This window comes from Lagopus muta, chromosome 27, assembly GCF_023343835.1.
Source record: "Lagopus muta isolate bLagMut1 chromosome 27, bLagMut1 primary, whole genome shotgun sequence".
NCBI classification, from domain to species: Eukaryota; Metazoa; Chordata; class Aves; order Galliformes; family Phasianidae; genus Lagopus; species Lagopus muta.
Window position 1 is genome coordinate 3,264,121 of NC_064459.1, and position 22,829 is coordinate 3,286,949.

The 22,829-nt window shown below is 42.7% G+C and overlaps 1 protein-coding gene across 3 annotated transcripts in view; it reads right to left on the reverse strand.

Moving 5' to 3' along the window:
• Nucleotides 1-1,411: 1,411 nt before the first annotated feature.
• DOCK5 (dedicator of cytokinesis 5) overlaps nt 1,412-22,829 on the reverse strand; it is a 99,667-nt gene continuing 78,249 nt past the window's right edge. For 2 of the 3 annotated variants that reach the window (XM_048927997.1, XM_048927995.1), the window contains 20 exons: nt 22,568-22,722; nt 21,093-21,178; nt 20,311-20,467; nt 19,623-19,663; nt 19,421-19,511; nt 18,691-18,810; nt 17,909-17,998; nt 17,023-17,127; nt 16,145-16,286; nt 13,754-13,835; nt 13,471-13,555; nt 12,655-12,741; nt 12,349-12,525; nt 10,564-10,647; nt 9,704-9,841; nt 9,437-9,603; nt 8,770-8,947; nt 6,297-6,438; nt 5,077-5,192; nt 1,412-2,986 (listed from right to left, as the gene is read on the reverse strand). In XM_048927997.1, the coding sequence (XP_048783954.1) occupies nt 2,885-2,986; nt 5,077-5,192; nt 6,297-6,438; nt 8,770-8,947; nt 9,437-9,603; nt 9,704-9,841; nt 10,564-10,647; nt 12,349-12,525; nt 12,655-12,741; nt 13,471-13,555; nt 13,754-13,835; nt 16,145-16,286; nt 17,023-17,127; nt 17,909-17,998; nt 18,691-18,810; nt 19,421-19,511; nt 19,623-19,663; nt 20,311-20,467; nt 21,093-21,178; nt 22,568-22,722 (2,345 nt within the window). In that variant the 3' untranslated portion in view covers nt 1,412-2,884. The remainder of the gene's footprint in view (nt 2,987-5,076; nt 5,193-6,296; nt 6,439-8,769; nt 8,948-9,436; nt 9,604-9,703; nt 9,842-10,563; nt 10,648-12,348; nt 12,526-12,654; nt 12,742-13,470; nt 13,556-13,753; nt 13,836-16,144; nt 16,287-17,022; nt 17,128-17,908; nt 17,999-18,690; nt 18,811-19,420; nt 19,512-19,622; nt 19,664-20,310; nt 20,468-21,092; nt 21,179-22,567; nt 22,723-22,829) is intronic. The other variant, XM_048927996.1, reaches the window with a different exon arrangement.

Below are 22,829 nucleotides of genomic sequence, written 5' to 3' on the forward strand. Positions count from 1 at the left end.
AAAAACCCAACACAGAGGACGATGCTGTTTTCCAAAACTGGCCCAAACAAAGGCTCACGTCACTCAGGCACAGCACAGAAATCCCATCTGTAGCTCTATGGAGGCTCTGCTGACTTGTATCAGCTAAGAACAGAACTCTTCACAATCAGTAATACTGACTGGCAGGCAGAACCAAACATTCTCAAGTTCAGAAGCATTGCATAAAGGGACACTGAGGAACTATTCCCAAGGTCAGGCTTCCCCCAGGCCTTTCTGCATGGACCAGCTTCCTGCTGCAGGAAAAATACCCACTGGCTGCACAAGGTACACCTCCAAGTACAAGTTAATAAAACAGATCAGAAAAGCAGGCAATTATGACTCAAATGCCATTTAGAATTGAATCGATCAAACCAGATCACTGTGCTGTCAGCCCATGAGAAGCCCCTAGCTGAGCTTCCTGCTGCCTTACCAAAGGAGTTAAAAGCAAACCTCCTTTGGAAAGGAAAAGCACCTCAGAATGAGGGAACAGGCAGATACAAAGGCAAGGCACTGAATTAGAAAATGTGGTGTTAAGGTATATGTTTCTATCACTCACACCTCACCCTACCTGAAGAGAAAAGTTCTTGTTCAAGGGAAGAGCTTCAGAGGATCCTTCAGTTTGTGCAACAGCAGCAGAAGGGAGATACTGCTTACAAGAGGGAGAAGTGGACAAAAATGAAGGATGAGAAAACCCTGTGGTGTTCCAGTCAGGCAGCATCTGTGATCAGGAATGTAACACAGAGCTGACAAGTCCTACAGCACACAGCAGAGGCACTGAAACATGCTCAGGTTGTCCAGAAAGGTTTCAAAGATTTCCCCTGAGAAGGCAACAGCCCAGAAGACAATTGCATGTGAGCTGCTGTGAGCACAACTGTGACTGCAGTGCAACTTCCCCGACGTCTCCATCCTGCTGTGATGGGAATCTGATCTGACCCTTTAATGAGTGCAATCTGTTTGCAGAGCCATACACACAGCAAAATAAATGCAGCTCCTGCAGGTTTCCTTAACTGGAGTCACACAGAAGGCAAAGGAACACATAAGAACAAGCGAAAGGGCAACTTTGGTCCTCACAGCCAGAATAGGGTTTCTTTCTTTTTATCTGAAAGAGTTTAAACCTAATTAAAGCCTATCTCAAACAACTTGAGTTTTTCAGTAAGGCAATAAAACTCACGTAAGTCACGTGAGCAGAAGATTGGTGCAGTGGGCTGTAAGAAAAGAAACAAGCCACAGCAAAACAAAACCAAAAAATGGTATCTTGTGAGCAACATCCCCAGCAGGGATTTAAATGCATCTCCATAAATTATACCCAATAATCAGGAGCTTAATGACAGTGACAGATAACAAGCAATATTGTTTGCTGGATGAAATAAATGTGGCACCAAGTGGCAGGTAATTCTGTGGTAGAACAGTGCTGAAATGCACGCTGCAAGACAACTTTCAATCAAACTTCCTTCCAGCTTAAGCACTGCACAAAGCCCATCTGGGCCACATGGAGTAAAGATATTTGTGCTCTATCTGAGCTGAGGAAAGGCAAGAATTTTTAAAGGTTAAAACCCAAGATCAGGACATTTTTCTTCTTTAGAATAAATAAAATGAAAAGACTTGTTGACATCCTGAGAGAGCAGGAAATAAATAACTAAGAGAGAATAATTAAGCAGATTAATAACATACTTATAAATAACATAATTATCTTGTTCTCCAAGGCAAAAAAAGCTGCAGAGCTGTAATAATCCAAGCAACAGGAAGCATGGTGATTGATTGTCAAGTCTTCCACAAATCCCAGGTCCAAGTGTTTCCTTAAAGTCTAGTGGCTGTGAACAACTCAGACCAAGGGAGGCTACAAAACAAAGTGCAAGTATTGCCCTAAATGGGGTGGGGGAGAGGGAGGATGATGTTTATTTCTATTTGTGAGGATCTGGCCAGCCAAAGTAAGTGTTACAGTACACACTCCATCCTCCCCAAGTTGCTGGTATCAATACAGTGCTGGTATCAACACAACCTCCATTCATTCTAAGACATTCACAGGAGAAAAGTCACTTTCTACACCCTATTTAAAAAGCATGAAGACGAAGCCTTTGTTCCAGGTGCAAAACAAAGTAGCAACACAACAAAGGAAGGGATATCAACTGCTCTGTAGTGTTAAAACCAGAACCAACAGTGAAACTATGATTAAGTACTGGTAAACCTAAACTCTCCATTGGGAGTGAGCAACTGCCACCACTTGAGCAGAAACGGGGAAGGCAGAACGTCTGCACTTCATCTTCAATACATATGATGAGTAGCAGAAAAGAGGTTTCTTATCCTGCTCACAATGCTCAGGTCTCTGCCTGCAATCACAAATCTTAAGAGACCACACATCACACACCAACACCTGACACTGCACGGCTGCACTTCATGCAAATCAGGGCTTGACTACAGCAACAGGAGGAGGGATTTGTGCTTTAGCATAAAGCTGGAATGAACCCATGTGAAAATACTGCAGAACACATCTCATACTGGTGTGGCTTTACCTCGGTGAAGCACTGGTTTCAAATCACTGCTGTGATAGTTTGACATTAGGAATGAGCCACTGAAATTGCATCAGCGAAAAAATTCAGGACAGACAAGGCTAATATAAGAATTCCAGTAGGCTGACTTCTTCCCTTCTGTGATTAGTGTCTCATTATTGGAAAAATAAATCAGAGGTTGGGAATATAGTTACACTCAGAGTTCCTTTTGCTATTTTTCAGGAAGAACTTCAGTGGAAGTAAATGGAATGGCAACTGAGATCAACAGTCTTTAGGGTAGAAAACCCCAGCACGTCAGTGAAGAGAAAGCAGCCATCTCTCTCTAGGTACTTGCTGTTAGACAAGCAAGTCTATAATCCTCACTGCAATCCTTGCTCTGATGAGAGGACACTGGATTTTCTGGTTTTTGGGGGCGGAGGGGGAGGTTTGGATTCACGTCTGCTTGGTAGTGGTGGAGCAACCTGAGAAGATAAAATGAAGACACACAGGAAAAACAAACCATTACCAGGCAAGTAAAGACATTTGGCTTGACCAAACAGAAGCAAAGCAAAAACTCCTGTGCTTCTTGATTGTTCTTTCAGGATCACATCTCTGAATTCATCCTTTCAGTTCTTCATGCCATCAATGAGAGGGGCAAAGAAGGACACATCCCCCAGAGGTAATAAAACAGACATGTTTTAGTTGTTAGAGAAATCTTTAGCCGTAAATATGCTTTGCTTGCTTCAGACCCACAGCCTGACCAAGCCAGTTATTTGCCCAGTGTCCCAAGTTTTATCAGTAAAATGGAAATAAACCCATTTCTCGGGGTTTCAGGATTCAACCATCTTTATCTTGCTGGCTTGACCTCCCGGTGAATTGCACCACACACCAAAGGGATGTAAAATGCTTCCAAATCAGAATGGTGCAACTAACTCCATAAACAGAAAATTCTGCTAAAACAAGCCTCAGAATTCCTGCCCAACACATGGGGTTGTGGAATTCTTGTTGTTCTTGCACAAAACCACTCTAAATGGGTCCTTTCAAGTTGGCTCTTTGCACATCCTGGAAACGCATGAAAAATGAAGGCCAGGTGAAGAAGAAACTCCTGTGGTTCACTCCTTGCTTAGCTGAAAGCACCAAGATTTCATGATTATTTTAACCAAATGAGGACACGCTCAACTTTACATGAACAGCAAAAGGAGCCAAACGCCTCAGAAAACACTTCTACAATCTCTCTTTACAGCCCTTCAAATCCATCCATTTGGCTATAAGCCAAGGTCAACGTTGTGAGCCAGAGCATGTTAGTAATTAGTTTTCTTACAATACTCAAGGGAAGGGGGCTCTTTCATTAATCCTCTTGAACCAGCAACTCCCACAGGGCTGGCACATTTCCGCCATCCACACCACCTACATCAGTTCCAATGCCCCTTCTGGGAAAAAGAGTCTATTTGCAAATGAAGCAGAAAACATCCCACTTATCCCACATTTCAAAACATGATGCCATTGTCAATGAGAAATAAATGATCAACTGCTGCACTGTCATTCTGTGATCTGGAAGTAACGTATTTGGGAAGTGTCATCACTCTTCAAATTCACTACTTTTGGTGAAAATCCATATCTTGTTACTTAGGTACTCCACAATTGTCAGTAGCACTGGAAAAGACATTGCTGTCAGGGCTCCAAAAGGAACTGTGCTGCGCAGTGGTAAGCAACTACTCTCATATCAGAAGCAGCAACATTTCAGGAGCTGGTGAAATTGTTTTGACACAACTGTGTCCATTGGACGTCTCCAATGCTGATTATCTGACATTTTTGCCTGGCTGAGGCATTTTACTCAAGGTTGAAGCTCTGCTTTGAGTTCCAGATACGTTGCTTTTCTTATGATAAACAACCTTCCCAAGAGGGGATGTTTCTCTTCGAAGACCTAAGAATGCCATAAATAAGAAACTAAAAGGACAGACATCCCTGAGATGAGGCACAAATCCAGAACAGGAACCAATTGCAAGAGATTAAGTGCCCTTGTGCCAATTATGGATGAAGCAAGGAGTGGGATACCTCCCCAAATGGCCACAGAAGAGCCCCACACAAGAGCAGAAGACTCAACTATGCTACGTAACCTTGTTCTTACATAATCCTTTGAATATTTAATAGGTGTGAGTTATGCATAGGCATATAGTGAAAACATTTTGACTACAAACAGAAGCCAGTGTAAAGATTTGGGGTGCTCGACTTATTCTGTGCAGGGCACGGGGTGGAATATCTCCACAAATCCATCTCTGGCAGTATGTAAACCAGATTACTGTACTATTTTACATGTGGATCATGTTTTGGAAAGTCTTCCCTGCCCCACCCCACATAGTTTGCTAATCAGGGATAGCACAGTCACCACCTGAAAATGGGGCTGCATTTGACAGCACTCTCTCAAAATTTCTTATTCTTCTGTGGTTTCAGGGGGTGAATCAGAAAAACGACAAGTTCCAAGCAGCACCATCTGAGAAGCAGCTTGGAAAATTTCACTGGTGTCTTTCTCAAATGCTGCCTTCCAGAGAAACGTCAGCTCTCATTTCCTTACCTCCACAGAGTTCCTCGGGTTGCTATTCTCATAGGGTTTGCTCTTGGGAGGAGGTGGGGGTGGGGTGCTCTGCAGGCTAGCAGCTGGCAATCCATCCGACTGCAATGAGGGAAAACCTACAAGAAGAGTAAGACAAGACATTAAAGTAGGAGGAAAAGGAGTGGGAGAATGAATTGACCATGTATTTGTTCTAGCAGCCAAATCTGAAAAGAGATGTCAAAGTAGAATCAAAGTTTTATCTCCCTCAAGTTCAAAATGCCCCAAAGGATTCTGTCTCCATCAAATGAATCTAAGCTTATGTGAAAAATGCATGCCTGAGAGAACAGAAAATTGAATCCATTATCACATCTGCAATGTTCACTGGGGTTTCCTTTCAGCCAGGGCCTCAACCTGAGAATTCACTTTGATTTTAACTCCAGTTGATGGGGTAGATAAGTACTGAAATTTCAGAAGAATTCTTGGGAAGCTGTCCTGCTACTGATGGCAATTAAAACTGCTTGCTATGAGGTTTTGTATTCCTTTCACAGATCTCTATTTACGTAGTATTTCTACGTTTGTTTGTGTTCCTGGTTCTCTCCTCCCTACTCCCTTACCCCAATAAGTACTTTTTGTTTTAAACCTCCCATACAGGTTTTATCTCTTCGCTTTGTTATTCAGAAACACTGGATTCTGAATTTATATCCACATCAGAAGATCCTACATACGATTTTCTATCCATTTAAGAAACAGAGCAGTGGTAGAGTGAGAAACTTCACACCAAGACCAGCAGGAAACCAGCAGTGGTGAGAATACAGCTGCATTTTTACCTTGGTCATTTATTCATATGTTGCTTCACTTATTCATATGTTGCATATGAATTAATGACACAGCCTAGCGGAGGTAACTGCTAATTACTCAGTTTGTTAATTCTTCAAGATGAACTCTTCCTTCAAGTGCAACATTACCTAGGTGAGTGCCCAAGCTGCAGAGCAGTATCTCCTTTAAAATGTTTAACAAAGCCTGCAGGGTTGTGCTATTCAGCCAGAGATCTGCTCAGAAGCCAAATAAAACCACCAAGCAGCAAGGATGCAGTTCCCTTCAGTGGATTCACTTCAGGTGTTCCAGTAGCATGTGTTGTCACCATCCCACTTGATTTACTTCCCTCCTCCCCTCCCCAGTGAGGTGACCTGAGCAAAGTTACATTAACCCATACGGCTCAATTGCTGTATTACAGAACTTACTGTGGGTTCTCGGGGTTTTGGGAGTGATGGGAGGTGGGCTGAGAGGCGTTGGCTGCTGGAGAGAAGAACTCTGAAGCAAAGTCAGCCTGTTGTCTCCTAACTGAAGACTCTTTGGCCTTTGAGCTTTTCCTGACGTGCTCTGCTTAAAACAAAGAGTAAACAAAGCCTTTAGGAGTCAGCAAAGTTGCTGCACACGTATCAAATCATCAGACCTGTCACAAAGGCACCAAGATGCTCCAGGAGAGCTGTGTGTAAGAGAGAAAGGTGCACTCAGGTGAAACCACAGCTCTGGCTAAGCCATGTCAAAAGGCATCCACTGTGCTCCTGTGACATGTTCAGAATTCTCTGGGACCTCAGGAAACGGGTAGCAATATTAAACTGTTTTTAATGACATCAATATATACAGTAAATAAGGAAGATGCCAGGGAAGGAAATCTACAGCCAGTTGAAAGAGGAGCTGGCACCCAGCATCTTTGAGGAACTCTTCCCAAAGCCTCGACCAGCTGACTGTTAAATAGCTGTAATGACATCCACATACTGATGCCAAGGGGTAAACTGAGCCACTCCAACTGTCACAAGTGCTACAGCTGTGCAGGGGTCCTTAAGTGGGCAACCAAACACCACACTCAGCTTGGTGGTAACTGCAGTGATAGGTGCTGCTTTGGCCAGCTTGACTCAGAGTGCCTCCAATTAGCAAACCTGCCTCCTCACAGTGCTATTAATTAAAAGTGTCAGTAAGACAAGAGACATCAAAAGCTTCATTCGGCCATCTGAATTCCACCTCAATCCCAGTGCCCCGGTTTCCTAACTGCACCGCATGCCTGAACACAGAGGCAGCCAAAAGGACATTCCAGCCAAGTAGACAAAGGTGAAATTTATTCTTTCTGAACATGGACTGGAGAGTCCTGAACTTATTCAAGCCTCTTTAAATATTATTTATTGCTTTACAGAGAAGGCCGTCATGCTTACATATGTTATTAAACTCACTGAACTCCTGGAGATCAATTCTCACTGAGCAATTCTCACTGCACATTAAGGAGTGCACACTGGTGTGCAGTGAATATAAAATGAACAGAGCCCAAAGCTGCTGGACATACAGTGAGCCTTTGGTTCCCTCTGGCTTTCTGGCTCTCACACAGCTTATTTAAGAGCTGCATAAAATCGCTCTGCCTGATTCCTGTGCTGCACTACGCAGACATGGAACAAACCAGCTATTAAAAAAAGCTTTCTGTATACTTTGCAAGGTTCTTCAGCACGAGTATAACCCTTAACTGGTCATATACTTCAGTGAGCTTATCACACATGCAACATGCCCTCAGAGAGATGGTGAGCAGGGCGGGTGGGTGTTCTGGTTTGCATCTCTTAGCTCTCTGCAAAGCAAAGTCTTGCACACACATGCTTTACTGTCCCAGGGAAGCAGTCAATAAAACAGGCTTTCTGCCAGAAACTTTCCATCTAGCTTTACTTAATGAAGCAATCAGCAGCTGACCTCACGATTTGTGGGTTAAACCCATTTAATTCAACAGCACCATTTCCAAAGGCAGAGGGCCAGGCCTTCTGAATCACTGATATTTACAATCCCGGATTTTCCTATCAACACCAAATGGCAAGATTCTAGAACCACACTTCCCCTTCTTCAGAAATATGCTGGCAGCATCGTTCAGATTTGATGAGAATTCCTCATTCTATAGCAACACAACCCATTCGTGCCAGATCCGGCTGAGATCTTGGTCAAGGAAAGGGAATCAGAAGAGCTGATGGGTTTTTATTATTTACACAACTTGTGTTATGTCAAATCACTGTCACTGAGCCACCAGCTTAAATACCAACACTCCTCATTGCTGCATACTCTCTGACAGTGCAACACAGTCTTAGCTGTAGGGGTATAATTCTCTTTTATTCCTGTTTTGCAAAAACTTTTCTCATGGAATAAACACTCCTGCTCTCATGCAGGAGGTCTGGAGCACAGTGCAGACTTGGAAAACCTGTTTCTCAAAGCGCCAAGCTAATGACCTAACTAGCATACCATCTTTTTTCATCTCCCCAAAGTACCAAACTGATGCAGTACATTTGATTTGTGCAGTGATGCTGACTGACAGCAGCTGAACATCTGGCTTGCCAGCTGCATTTTTGTGTGGGCTAGCAATATCTGCTTGCTCCAATACAAACAGAACAATTCTACACAGCTCTGAGTGTACTGGAGTCCTCCATCTCCTAGAAGAAATGAGAGAACTGAGATGAAACATCAGTGCCACATACTTCCAGTTTTTATACTTTAAGTCAAACTGCAGTTTGGTCTGTGACACAAATATTCCAAATAAAAAAGCAGGAATTACTCAGATGACCAAACTTTTGGTATTTGAACCCCTCCCATTATTTAATGAAGTTCCCAATGACAAACATGGCTGAAATGGAAACACAAATCTCCTGCTGGGATTTTATTACTGCTATTCTTCTCTTGTTGTTGCATTACCATTTTGGAAGTCAGTTCCATTTCTGGCTCCTTCTCCACAATAACTTGGGACTTGCTGATACTCCATTCCTTCCGCTTCAGTTTGCAAATCCTGTTATCACCATCTTCTTTCACGGGCAGTTCTTCAGCTCTGGAAGCTGTTGATATTCTTCTCTCCAACAGAGGCTCCAGAATAGATCTTCAGCCCACCCCAAAGGAGTGAAAAAACACAAAATATTACTCCATCATCAGACATTCCATGTGCTGTCAAAAAGCCATTCTCTTATTTTGCAGAGCAGATTACCACAAAAAAACTGAACTAGGACCACGGAATTTTCAGCAAAATTTGTTCTCCTCAGTTGCTTGAGCAATTTTGAGTTTTATTCTTTTTTTAAAGGCAGAGTGCAATCCACTGGCAGAGGGAGCCAGACAGGCATTTTATGATTAAACCTGCCATTCATTTTAAGAGTAACTAATTCATAGAACGACAGAATGGCCTGGGTTGGAAGGGACCCCAACGATCACGAAGTTCCAGCCCCCAGCCACAGGCAGAGCCACCAGCCTCCAGATCTGCTACTAGAGCAGGTTTTTCTAATTACAAAATTAGAAGTTAGACAAATCTCATCTTCTGAAAGAAACAAACCCACTCTAGCAAAGGCATCTCCCTGCACAAAGGCTGACTACTCACCCATCTGAACCTGGCCTGGAGGAAGTGCTATCAGATGACGTGGAAGATGTAGAGACCACAGAAGAGGCCACAGATGTGACAGAGAGCCGTCTCAGCGTGGAAGACATGATGTAGGGCAACACGACAGAGCCTGACCTGCTTGGTTTCCTTTCGGTCAGGGAGGGAGGCTGCAGAGAAACACATCCACGACAAATCACACAAGGCGAACTCAGAAGCTGTATAGGCAGAGTTGTGTTTCTTCGAGGCAAAACATCAGACTGTGCTTACCAAAGTTATTACACCGTACTGCTTCTCCACCTTCTTCTTCAGCTCTTTGAAGCAGGCTGTCAGTCTGTCGTGCAGAGGCTTCAGCTGCTCTGTCAGCTTCTCGCCATGGATTCTTATCCCCTCTGCTAACAATGGCATCTGAGAGCGGGAACAACATAGGGAAATGAAAGGGCAAATCTGATCTCCTGCTCCAGCAAGAAATCTTCTATGCATGTCATACAGATACAAGCAAAGGACTTGAATCAGTATGTTTTAAGTTTGCACAGGAGAAAAAAGCAGTCAAAGTACACAGTTACTGACTCATAACTTGTGATACTACAATAACCTGGCAGTCTATTTAGCTGTGTGTGTGTATTACCAAGAAATGTGAACCCCATCTACACCAATGGTTCCCTCTTCCATACTCAGATCCCATATTCTGCTTTGGAAAATAAGGCATGTTAAACATTCAGGCAACACAACTCAGCTTCCAGAGCTGTGTGAGTGTGAAGCAGCTTTAACTGCACCCTGCTGTAACAGAGGTACACACAAATTGGTCTGTGGGGCCATTTACAGATTTGCAAATTTAGGGCAATTTTTCACTGCTATGCAGATGAAAACAGACAACTTTCAATGGTCAGACTGAGAAAACATTAGGCCTAATGACTTCAGGAAAAGTTAAAAAAAAAATGCTTTGTAAGTTTACATGAAACATCCTAGGCCACAGTTTTAGAATATAACTGCTCTTAAAATAAAAATCAATTCTACACATACAGAGATTGCTCTCAGAGTATCTAGCTGCATTTTCTCCCTCCAAAAACGAAGCTGGAAAAACACCTGCACTCATACATAGTGCATCTCTATCTTTGCCAACGTGGTACCTGTAGAGCAATCAATTGCTTAAGCAGTTCAATTTTATCTTGATCTTCAGGATGCTCTTGAAGATATTTCTCCGTGAAAAAGGCCTGAAACAAAGGGAGAAGATGATTTAGACATGATGCTGTTTGCAAAGCCAGCTCTTCAATGAAGATTTCATTGTATTGTCAGTGAAAATCGTAAGTTACAAAACTCCCCTCTGCTGGTATTGGCTTGAATAATCAAAGCTATATTACTTATCACCCAAACACAAGCAGCAGAATCAGCCTCAGTGTGTGTAAATAACTGGAGTCTCAGGAAAGTGAACAGGACAGTGTTCCCGATGGATTCCTTGAGATCTAGCATTTAAGTCCCAACGTACAAAACTTCACATGGGATTTGCTACGAAGAGTCAGTAGAAATAAGACTGCAGAGATGCTGACTTGTAGTTCAGCACCCTTAGTCCACACTTCCCATGCATCTACCTTCAGACCAACAGAATTTGGCAATGGTTTAAAAGCTGAACAAACACATATAGACTTCCCTCGACTGAAATCTTAAAACTGTGCCAACTCACACTATGTGCTGCAGAGCATCGCCCTGAAATGTATCACAGTTCCCAGTCAGAAGAATTTCATTTTTCTTTTCCTAGATAAAATCCCTAATAATTTTTCACTTGGTTTCAAAACACTCTCCCTGGCCTATTTCAGCCTTTGCATGCGTTTCTAAGTTCTGCACTCCATTAACTGGACTGCATGCACAAGTGTTTGCAGGGCTAGAGGTAGGATTCGGCGTAGGATGTCAAGAGGAGGTGAGCCATGAAGGATGGCTGGACAAGTCCCAATGGATTTTTCTTGAAAGTGTTTAATTATTGCAAGAAGGCACATGTTAAAAATGCAGACTTTGGCTTTTGGCTACAAAGAAACAATTAAAACTTAAGTTTTTAGCCGCCCACAAAAGCCGAATGTTCTGCAGTGATCTCCAGTTGAAATAGGAAAATGTGAACCAGAAATGAGTATTTCCAGATGTGGTTACAGATACTTTGTGTTTCCTAGTTTTAGCTGCTTTCCCACTTTTGTAATTCTAAACTTTATGTCAACCTTAATTCACGAAATGGGAGGATTCAGGGCCAAATTCACCACTGGTGAAGCATGCAGCTCCAGTTATACCCCAGATATTTCAGACCCTCTCCTATTCAACTTTTTCACTTCATTTTGTGTGACTGCAACACGTTTGAGAAGAATTAAACATCTTTTAACACCGTCCATTCAGTGCAGTGAAATAAGCAATGCATTTCTTGCTTGGGAGATCATAGCTAAATATTGGGAATAAACAGCTTAACTTAACATCACAGAAGGAAGGAACACACACCATGTCAACTGAATAACTGAATAAACATGGATGAGAAACATTCCCTCTCTTTTTTTCTTCTTTTTCCCCCTGAAATACCTGCTCTTTTCTGCAATGCTGTAATGAGAGATGATTTGCTGGGCAGAAAAATCTTCACTTACCTTTCCATTCTGTATTAATGGAGAAATGTTAGCTATTTGGCTTCTGTTTCTTGCACTGCCAAGCACCTCACCAGGCTCCCACAAGGCAGGGCCACATTGTTACCACCAATATAAATATGGCCTCAAAGAGGAGGACTACTCCTTAACTCTGCGGCAGTACACAGCACTGAAACTTAACACTGAAACACCCAACACTACATCGAGTAACTGCTGAAAACTCCACCTTGATGTCCCATGCTTCAATCCAGACCTCCAACACTGAGGAAGTCAAACTGAGCTACCAATAAATGTGGAAAAGACCTTTTCGTAGTTGGTGTATCCCCCCATGACCGCCGGATCCACAATCCCATTGAGGAGCATGGAGAGAGGATGCACAGGAAGGCTCCGGTCCCAGACGTGCTGTTGGACAATGTTGCTGATTTTCTCATTGGTGAGTTCCATCGTTTCTATGGCGTTCTCCAACGGGCTGATCTCTTCCTGGGAGAAAGCAGAAGACAAATGACTGGTGTGCACTGCCACTGGTGGAACAGCCAGTCCTGAGTGTGGCAAGACTTCACCCCACGAAAGATCACAGAGGGTGAAAAACAATCTATGTGCAGAACTCACCGTTGAAACCTGTCTGACTTCAAACCACTTGAGGATGCCTGGAAATGAATATGCTGTCGTGTAGGTTGTCCTTTCTATCCACATAGTCTAGAAGGAAAAAATTACAAGATGTAAAGAAAACATTGGTCTTGCAATTCAATCCTCTTCTGCACTACAGCATGGAATGTGGGCTTCCAGCACTAAGCTGGCAAGATTTACACATTCATTTTCACTGACTGGGGTTTTGGCAACAAATGATATCAACACAGGCAGCAGAAGGCAGTTGTCTTCCACATAAACCACTACTAGAGGCACGATTATGGTACATTTAGCCAGAGCTGCATGCAATATGCCCAACCACTGCATGTGAGCCACAGAATGCCTCACAGACAGCAAGGAAATATGCTATTAAGCTACACTCTCCACTGCACATCTAAAAAGTTGGCCTGAAGTTGATTCTTCATAGTCAAATGTTGGCCTCGTTAAGGACAGCTACATCACCCACAGACAATAGCAGGCACCAGCAGACACCAGATCACACTCTGTAGAATGTTATGGTTAAAAAACACAGTATTTGTGGATCCTACATCAAGGATTTGAGCACAGGTACAGAATACCTCAGTATATCCCATTATCTTTGCATAAAGATCGCAACCAACGTGAACTGTAACCCTTTGCTCCTCCTACACCTTAACAGCCAAACTCTATTGCCATAGGTGAAAGAAAAATGGTTAGAGTGCTGTTCCAAACGCCGCTGGCAGAATAAGCAAATGCACAAAGCAGTTCACATATAGCACGGACAACTGAGGCAGCCTGTACTAAAACTGAAGGACTCACAGCAAATTCATTCTCTGGGTCCTTTTCTCCTTTTCTGAATGGTCGTGAGTGTGTGAACTGCTGTACCTCGTTTGCTCTGTAGTAGCTACAAAGAAGCAGAGACAATAGTGAGTTTTCTCACCACCCATCTTCCTCGCATCACCATTCTCCTGCTGCCCTCAAAAATAATTAAGTTTAGACTGGAACAGGATACGAGTTTACAAGAGACAAAAATACACTTCATCTTGTGACTGCACTGAGAAAAATACAGAGGATATGTTGAGAGAAAAGGAAAAGAAATTACTTTAAGATCTGCTCAGGAACAGGTTTGTCTTTATAAGTAGGTGGCAGGTTCATCACAGGCTTCACTATAAAGCACTGCACATCTGAGATGCTACAGTTAAGGATGAAAAACTACAAATTCTTTTGGGAAAAGAGAAAGGGGGAGAAAAGTGTCCTTTCTGTTTTCATCAAACGTCAGATTTCTCAATAATTCCCTGTGCTCTTGTCATGTTTGAAGAGAAATACTTGGTGTTGATCAACAATAACAGAACTCATATTGCTTGCTGTGGTCAGTATGCTACCCACGAACTAGAAGTCCTGAAAAAGATAAGAGCTAAATGAATGCTTCCAGCAAGCTAAATTCCCCTGGTGAAATGCATGGGAAGCCTGGGTGCTAAAGATTTCTATCTTAAGGACAGGAGAACAGGATTGTGTATAAGGTCCTGTAATGCATGCATCCATCTCTTCCCTCTACCTGCCCAATTATTCCAGGACAGTGAAAATGCTGCCCACGCAATTTCTAGATCAATAGAGCTACTTGTTTTTAACCAATGAACACCTATGCCATCCTCAACTTCTACATCTGAGAACCTTGACAGAAATTCAAGACAAATTAGTAACAGAATCCCCAAGCACAATGTCATTCCTGCAATATTCAGTTTTTAGGACTGCAGTGAAGGCTTTATGTAAGTAAAAATCTGTATGGAAAAGTGAAGTACAGACAGTTTGGCTCACATTAACAGACCATTTCTGCCAATCCTACTCTGAAGAGGTGATGTTTTACTGGTGGGTAAGGCAGCCCCTTACATCCTTTATTCCACCACGGATATTTCTATATGGTATTCTAAAAGCAAAGGCAAGGTCATTCTGCCCGCTTTGAAGAGCCAGCTGGATATTTGCCAAGCCTGACCAAAACCACACAGCTACAGCTGATCAAGTACTGAGCCCAAGCTAATATACTCCTTCTCTCAGGAGAGCTTATTAGCTTGGGCTTTATGCCATTGCTGAGCATTCTATACAGCTTCTAGCTCCAGACTGGTGGAAGAGTGGCCAGTTTGTGTGTGTAGGCATTCCCTGAGATGGTGAACAGCTTAATTAGCTCCAGTACACTGTTATGAAACAACCAAAGGAAGCACAAGGCATTATATCATACAAGTGCAGGGGAATAGATTTCAAGCAAAAGTTAAAAAGAGCCCGAGACCAAGGAGGTTTCCAGCATAAAACCCAACAAACATGAAATTAAAACAAACTACAGAACCTTCAAGCCCTGCCTAATATAACAGTGATTTGGGCACTCAAACCTCTCATCTTTTCAGATGGTGTTTGTAAGAGTCCGAGAAGAACCTGTACCACATCCAAGCTATGCAGCTGCTCCCCTTTACGATGGGGCCATGCCAAAGACCCGGAACCAAACACCCCCAAACTTTCAGGAGAGTTCAGATCTGGATCCAAATCTTGCAGTTCAGGTTCATCTCGAGCCAAAACCATTAGAACAAACACAAACAGATGCAAAGGAAGTAGCTGAAACAAAGCAGCAACAGAGAAGGCATTTTTTGATACCAAGTTTGGCCTTGAATGAATTTTAATTTCCTATGTGGATTGAGTGCTTGGCAGGCTTAGTGCAAGGGAAGCATCTGGTATCACTGCTTGAGTTGCGCCTTTGTACACAGAGTTTTAAGGCCAAAGCAGACCATCAGTTTCTCTAGCCTGGCCTGTACAACACAGGCCAGAAGCCTAGCAGCTTGGTGTTCACTAACATGTGTCTTCCAGGAGCATATCTGACACAGACTAGAAGTTACAAACAGAAGAGTTTGAAGCGTCTTCACTCAATTGCACTTGGGCAAGCTCAGAAGAGAAAGATCTTATGCCCAGCAGCATTCTGTTCAACCAGCACAAAGGAATAAGAATAAGGAGGGCTGCTCACCCAACAGCTTTCATCAGAATAAAGAAATCATTTCATGTTTCCTACAAAGCAATTTATAGGAGGAAAAAACAAACAAACAGGCATTTCATAAAAGCTTGTGAACTGCAAGCAAGAAGACAGCATACCTCCCTCCTCCCTCCTTCACTGCCTGTAATTTATGTCTTCCACCTGGACGCACCAAGTGGATCACACAGACAGCAGTCAGCACTGCCTGCTTGAGAGATGGGTACAAGAAATCCTTCCCTGCAACATGCAAAGCTCTCACTCCAACAGCAACTCATTTAATTCTCACAGCACCAAGTCATCTCCCTGTCTAAGGTGACCACTGCAGTTTTGGATCATCTTATTTTCATGCACGGTGTCTGCTCCAAGGTTCTCCTGGAATAGCAAATCCCTCGCTTACTGATCTGTTGTTTAGTAATTCTATACTTCCAGGAAGGAGACAGATGTGTGCATTTTAGAACCAAGCATTTTAGAACCAAAAGATACACTGTTTAGGAGAAGATTTGATCTCCTCTCCTGGAGGAGCAGTGCTGGTCATCTTCTCAGCGCTAGGAAACTGGGTGAGGAGCTTCAGGTTGAAGTCTTCCCTCCGTTCATACTCCTTGCCACGGTAGATAAAAATTTTGTTCTGTGGGCAGCAGAAAAAAAACACTCAGAATTAACATCAAAAGCACTGAGAAAGAGCTTTCCAAACACGCATCAAGAGGTGACAGAGGTTTAGATGAAAGATTTTCTCCTAGCTTAACAGTAGAAACATATGAAATGTAAATGTTCCCTGATTTTAATAGTTGGGAAAATGTTCTAGTATGCTGCACCCTGCCCATCTGACTCACTTTGGCTGGGTTCTCCTGTTACAGTTAGCACACATCCAGCAGTGCTCAGCAGCAATCTCAAACAGGAAGCATCTCTGCATTTTAATTCTTCTGCGTGGGACCACACTCTCACTAATGTGCTTGAGCAATGCAACGAGCCCTGTCCTTAAAACAAAGTTCAGACTAAAAAGAGATGGGCAAGTTCTTTACAAGCTGCACATTTTCTAACAGCAACAATAATTCTGAAGTAGCTTATAGGATACTAATACCAAAGGTAGACTCTGTTTAAGCTTGTATGTCAACACAACAGCAATCTAACAGACCCAACTGCATTACAGCAACTTTAACAAAGCAGTTAATTAAAAAAAAATAAAAAAATCAGACTCTAACTTGTCTTTTTTTCTATGCTGAACAGTTTTGAAATACTTCAGGGGTTCCTATCTCTCAGTAGCATTCAAAGGACAAAAAGAGTTTGGCATCTGAATCCCCCTGGGGAGTTCTGGATTTCAGGGTACCCACAACTCCAGATGTTGAGTACTGAACAACTCTTACCCGGAGGAAAGAGGGGAAGCCCTGACCGTAGTATCCAACTGCAAAGTACTCTGGTTGAGGTCTCATTGCCTTCATAATATTTTCATAAAAAGTAGCTCGTTTTTTCTGAAAAAGAGAAGTCAGCATTTTCACTCTGGAGAGCTCAGTGACATTGGCAGGCTGCAGCTCGCATTCCCAGTGACAAGAGCTGATCTACCAGCTCTCCCCTACAGAACACTTCCTACCATTTCTTTTTTCCTTACAGACAATATTTATCCATTTACTTGGTTAAATATTTGGTCTGCCTGGGCCAGAATCAACTCCATCTCCTGGTCTGCAGAACAATGCCATGTTTTTTGGGATTCCAGAAGGATACTTGGAATCTTTCACCAGTGCAACACAAATTAAAAGTAAACATATTCCAAAGCTGAGCAGACACAAATGGTGACAAATGTCACAGAACTGGCAGAAATAATATCGGGCAGATGATTCTCGTATGAAAAGACATAAAGACCATCTGGTTACATTCCTAGCAATTAGAAGAAGTCATTCAGAACCAAGGCCATTCTATAGGCCTGCGCTGATGCACAGCAATTTTACAGCAGGAATGAGAAGGCAATGAATTTATGGAGCCTGATAACACGCTATGCAAACGTTAGCTTATTTGATTAACATTAAGGATGCTAAACATCTTCACACAATATTGTCATGCTAATTGCAAGGTCAAAACCACATACTGTTAAAGACAGAAAACATTCAAGAAAACATTCTTCTACAACACCCTATGGTTTTGGAAAGGTCAATATGTTAGTTTGCTCTTAACATAATTCTATCTGGGCTTATCTTGCTCAATGATATTAATTTAAGCAATTAGCAGCCTGCAAAAAATAAAGGGAAAAGTCCTTACCAAGACATTACTGAGTCCCTCGTAATCGAAAACCTTGTTTTCATACATGTCAGCCAACTCTTTGCTTAGCTGAATGGCTTTTTCCCACATCTCCAAGAAAGATGAAGGGAGGGAAGTAAGGGAAGAAGAGCACAAAGAAAAGATTCAGTTAAAAGCATTCACCACCACAGGCAGGTCACACAAAAATTCAGCTGATTTTAATGCATGCAGCAGTTTAATGCACTGCCAATGTTCTCTTCGACTCCACGTTGTACATTTTTTGCAATGATTGCCATAGTCACAGCTTTTCACATTTGTCAATCAGTAAATTAGAGAAGCCCATGTGTTCTCCTCCTGCACTGCATCATCCCATTCACCAGGCTTCCCTGGGTCTGTCTCATGTAGACTTCATAGAACCATCCACCCAAAAGGCAACTGACACAAGTTTGCTATCAGCCAGATAAACCACATTTATTGCAATGCAAAAATAAAACCAAGAAACAACCACCATACCAGTAACAAAAGTCATCAGCCAGGAAAAGAAAGGAAAATACCTGTGGTTTTCTCATCTAGACAGTATTGAGAATAGGACTAATTTTACAACTAGTTTAGTTCCCTTCAACTAACATGGGAACAGGACTGAAACACAAGACAAACAGGTTTGCTGCTCATGCTAAAGCTTGGTTTGTTTAAAAGCCAGGCCTTAATCATCACGGCTTGTTATTCCCATTGAAAACAACTTCTGGCAGCTATTTTCACCAATCTAAGCACCAGTGAACCCCAAGAACACCACAGAAACTCACCTTGCCCCTGTCAAAGAAGGAGATAATTTCTTGGTAGAGCTTCTCCTTCAGTTCCTGTTGTGAGTAGACGTAGTAGCTGTCCCTCTGCAGCAGATGAGGGACACATGGCTTCTCAGACCACTAGCATAGAGGAAAACAGGCAAAGCTGAAAGAACTGGAATATATGCAGGTGAATAAATCTTCACATTGGACACACTAACCTACTGCATGGATGCACTCACGACAAACCAGGCATCAATGCTAAGAGAGGACAAGAAAGTTCTGCAGTGATGTTAAGTCCCAATATATCTGCAAAAAGTGTGAGATTGTGGCTTAAGGTCCCAGACTGAGACACTAAATGAACTTGTCTGCTCTTTTACTTCACATCTTCCATAGATGAACTGAAGTTGACTTAAATCCGAATTGCAGTGACATGCTAATGCACTTACACTGTTCACACAGAAGTGGAAGAAACAGTACCTTGACATGGGCATTTCCACCCAGCTCTCTACAGTTTACTGTTCACCAAATGCATGCAATAGATCGATGCTAATAATATTTTTGCATTTAGCTGCTACGTAATTTGCAACATTAGGAAGCTCCTTAGCGACCAGTGGAACCTAACTTATGCAAAGTCTCTTTAAGAACAAATAGAAGAAGGAAAAAAAAGTGTGCATTCTTTATTCTGCATGCACTTCCTCTAAAACCCATCCTCTGATAAAGGAAACTAAAACTGCCTTCAGTGCATTACCTGGAGCAGCTCTGCATGGAGGAGGAGGGTGTTTGCGGCCTCAGTGAAGTTCTCACAGTCTGTGTGCAGATCCCGGAGTTTATACAGGTATCTGAATGAATGAAAAGCAATTGTTACCTTATGTGATGGACTGCTTTGTAAGTGTGATCAAAAACAAGGAAGTAAAGGCTTCTGTGCAGGTCTGTGGAAGGAGTCAGCCTACCTGATATAAATGTCCTCTCGTTTCTTCTCTTTGTAAAAATTCTGCCAAAAAGTAGAGAAAGAAACAGTGCAACTGATGTAAACCACCATGGATCTGCATAATCATTGCTAGACAAGTAACTTATGGATCAATCTCAGATTTCAAAGATGTTTGCTATCACTTTGCCCACTAAGAGGTATATATGCCTCAAATCCCCCTGACATAAGATGGAGCTAAAAAAGGGGCTAAGGGAAAAACAGAAAGCAACTTGTCCAAAGGTACACAATTATTCTTCACAGTGGAGCAGGGAATTAAGTTCACATCTCCCAAGCTATCAGCTAGTCATTCTTCCTGCCTGTATTTCAGGGCCTCAGGTTACCATATAAGCAAGGCTCAGACACATGATTTGCTTTTGGATTATATACCTATGTTTTATATCTGCCAATAGATGGTAGCCTGATTTGGACCCATAATTACCCAAAAGGAACAGAGAATATTATTTAAAATCCTACAAAAATTATTTTAGTGGCCTCTTATTTGATGGCTTTCTTCCTAGAGACCAACAAAGAAATTACTCTTCCAGTGAATTACTCTGCATGGCAAACTGAGGTCACCGAATTCATATTGCAGCACCCAATCCACCCCAGGACCACAACACAAAAGCCAGGTCACTAAAGCTGCACCCCACCCAAACCCAGCCTTCCCATACCAGCACGTTGACAGTGCAGCTCATGCGGTTCTCCTTGCTTTCATCATGCATGATTGTTCTGTAGTCCAGCAGGTTCTCCAACAAGCTGCTGACCAGCCAAGCAAACTTTTCTCCAGAAGCAGAGAGATATTTATGCTTCCGACAGTGCTCCAGGAGGCTGCAGACAAAATCCAATGAGATGAAAGGCAACATGTCCAGGTCAGATATTCAAATTGGACAGGTCAAAGCTCATCTTGTCAAGCTCTACTCTTGGTGCTTCAAGGCCCTGACTGGGTTAGCTCTGAGCCTGGGTGGACTGACCCCAGGGTGCCACTGGCCTTCCTGGCCACAAGGAAGTCAACCTGTTGTCCACTGGGACACCCAGGCCCTTTTCCCCATCAAGTTCCTCTCCAGCAGCTCGGCCCCTGACCTGTACTGATGCACACAGTTATTCCTCCCCAGGTAAGACTCTACACTTGCTCACGTTGAACCTCAGCAGCTTTGTCTCTGCCCAACTCTCTAGTCTGTCCTGGTCTTGCTGAATGATGGTGTGTCAGTCACTCTTTCCAGCTTTGCATCATCAGCAAACCTGCTGAGGGTGGACTCCATCCCTTCATGCAGGTCGTTGATGTGGATGTTGAACGAGATCCAACCCAGCACCAACTCCTGGGGAACACCACTAGTTACAGGCTTCCAACTGGACTAGGAGCCACTGATTACATTAAGGTTTCTGTTTCTTTGCTTTAAGAAAATAGCCAGCTACACTGTAAACAAAGAGCCTCCATCTTCACTATAAAACTTACAGTTTCTCCAGCAAAATTTTGTACTGTTCATCCCCTCGGCCACCCTCGACTTCCTGGTCCAGTCTGGTTATTAACTCGTTTTCAAACTGAAAAGGCAAAAAAAACCTGTTAAGTGGACAGCAGCTCCATAAGGCATGATCAGTAATGCTTGTGGCTGGTGCTCTGAACTACCATTATGCACTGGTTTTACAAGCCAAGCTAGAGAATGCTTTCACTGTTAACCAGAACAAAAATGCAAAGACAAGGATGAGCAGGAAGATACGAGTTCTCCCCTTCTCATCCCACAAACACTGGAAACTGATGCTCTGGGTAGTGCCTTCCCTTCTCCCTCATCAAACAGCAGTTCATTTTGCCATGAAGGAAAAGTAACTTTAATGACCAGCTATAGATGATAATGATGATTCACTCACCCTAAAGAAACTGGTCTACTACCAGCAGTTAAGGGCCAGTCACCAACCTCTGATAAACATAAAAGCTGTGACTGCTAATTGAAGCAACTTCTTATGCAACAAGAACAAGCCATGAAGATACGTTCTGCTACATAAAGCAAGTCAAGTACACAGCTTTAGCTATAAGTCAATTACTGAGGTATAAAACATTCCTGTTCCAAAACATGAAGAATATCACAAATTTTACATACAGAAAATCCATGCCAAATAACCAGTTTCCTTCTACTGATTCCAAAAACCCCTGAGACCCTGAGGCCAACCATGCCAAACACTGATGACCTCAAGGGAAGAAAGATCCCAACACACACAGTGAAGCTGGGGTCTGCACTGGACAGAGTTAGGTGCTCAGGGAGATGCACATCACATCTGACAACAATCTGAAATGCCAAGGTGGCTGCCTCTTGGATGGATGTCTCCTATCCATCTCCAGGGAGAAGTCTGTCTACAGCATAACTAGAGGGTCCCCCATCTGCCAGCTGAGACGTTAAGGTCTGATATCCCCAGAGGAAAAATGGAAGAAAAAGACCTTTGAAACTGCAGAGATAAGTTAACTTTAGGACTAAAGAGAAGACCCTCTTTTTCTTCCTTATTGTCTGGTGCTTTCTCAGTAGTAACAAAAGGGAACTTCCAGAGGAATTAGCACAGGGTTGGAACTCAGAGAAGTCCTGTTCCCTGCTCTGTCCTTTGACTTGCACAGCCTCAAGCAAAAGCAAATTGTGTCTGTGCTCTGTGTAACTGTTCCCCATTTCATAATGAGAGAAACAGCACTCACAACCCTTCCCATCTGCAAATACAGAAAGATACTAAAACAGAGGAGTTTATTAACTATTAAAGACATGCAAGGTAAAACCACTTAATAATTACTTCCAAAGTGTTCAGCACAATGTTTGTGTGTTTGGTGGTTTGTTTTTTTTTTTGTAGTTTTGGTTTCTTCTGGTTTGTTTGGTTTTGTTCAAATATTCTCTTCTCCTTCTTGCCCAATGCACACTGTAGAACATTTGCCCTTAACATATGGGGCTCCCTTACCATATGAAAGTTTCTATTCCCACTGAAGTTGTACTCGCACTGCATCATATCAAAGAAGATGGGAATGGTAGCTTTCCGCAGCTCAGGCTCTGGGACCAAAGTTACCTCCAGGATTGGCCCCACCATTGCTGGAATAAACTTTATTTTGTGGGGACCTGCAAGAAAGTTGATGTCAGATACATCCTAACGGAACATGGTTGAAGTCATGTGATGCATGGATATTCAAATGTGCAAAGCATTACTCAAATAAAATAAATGCCAT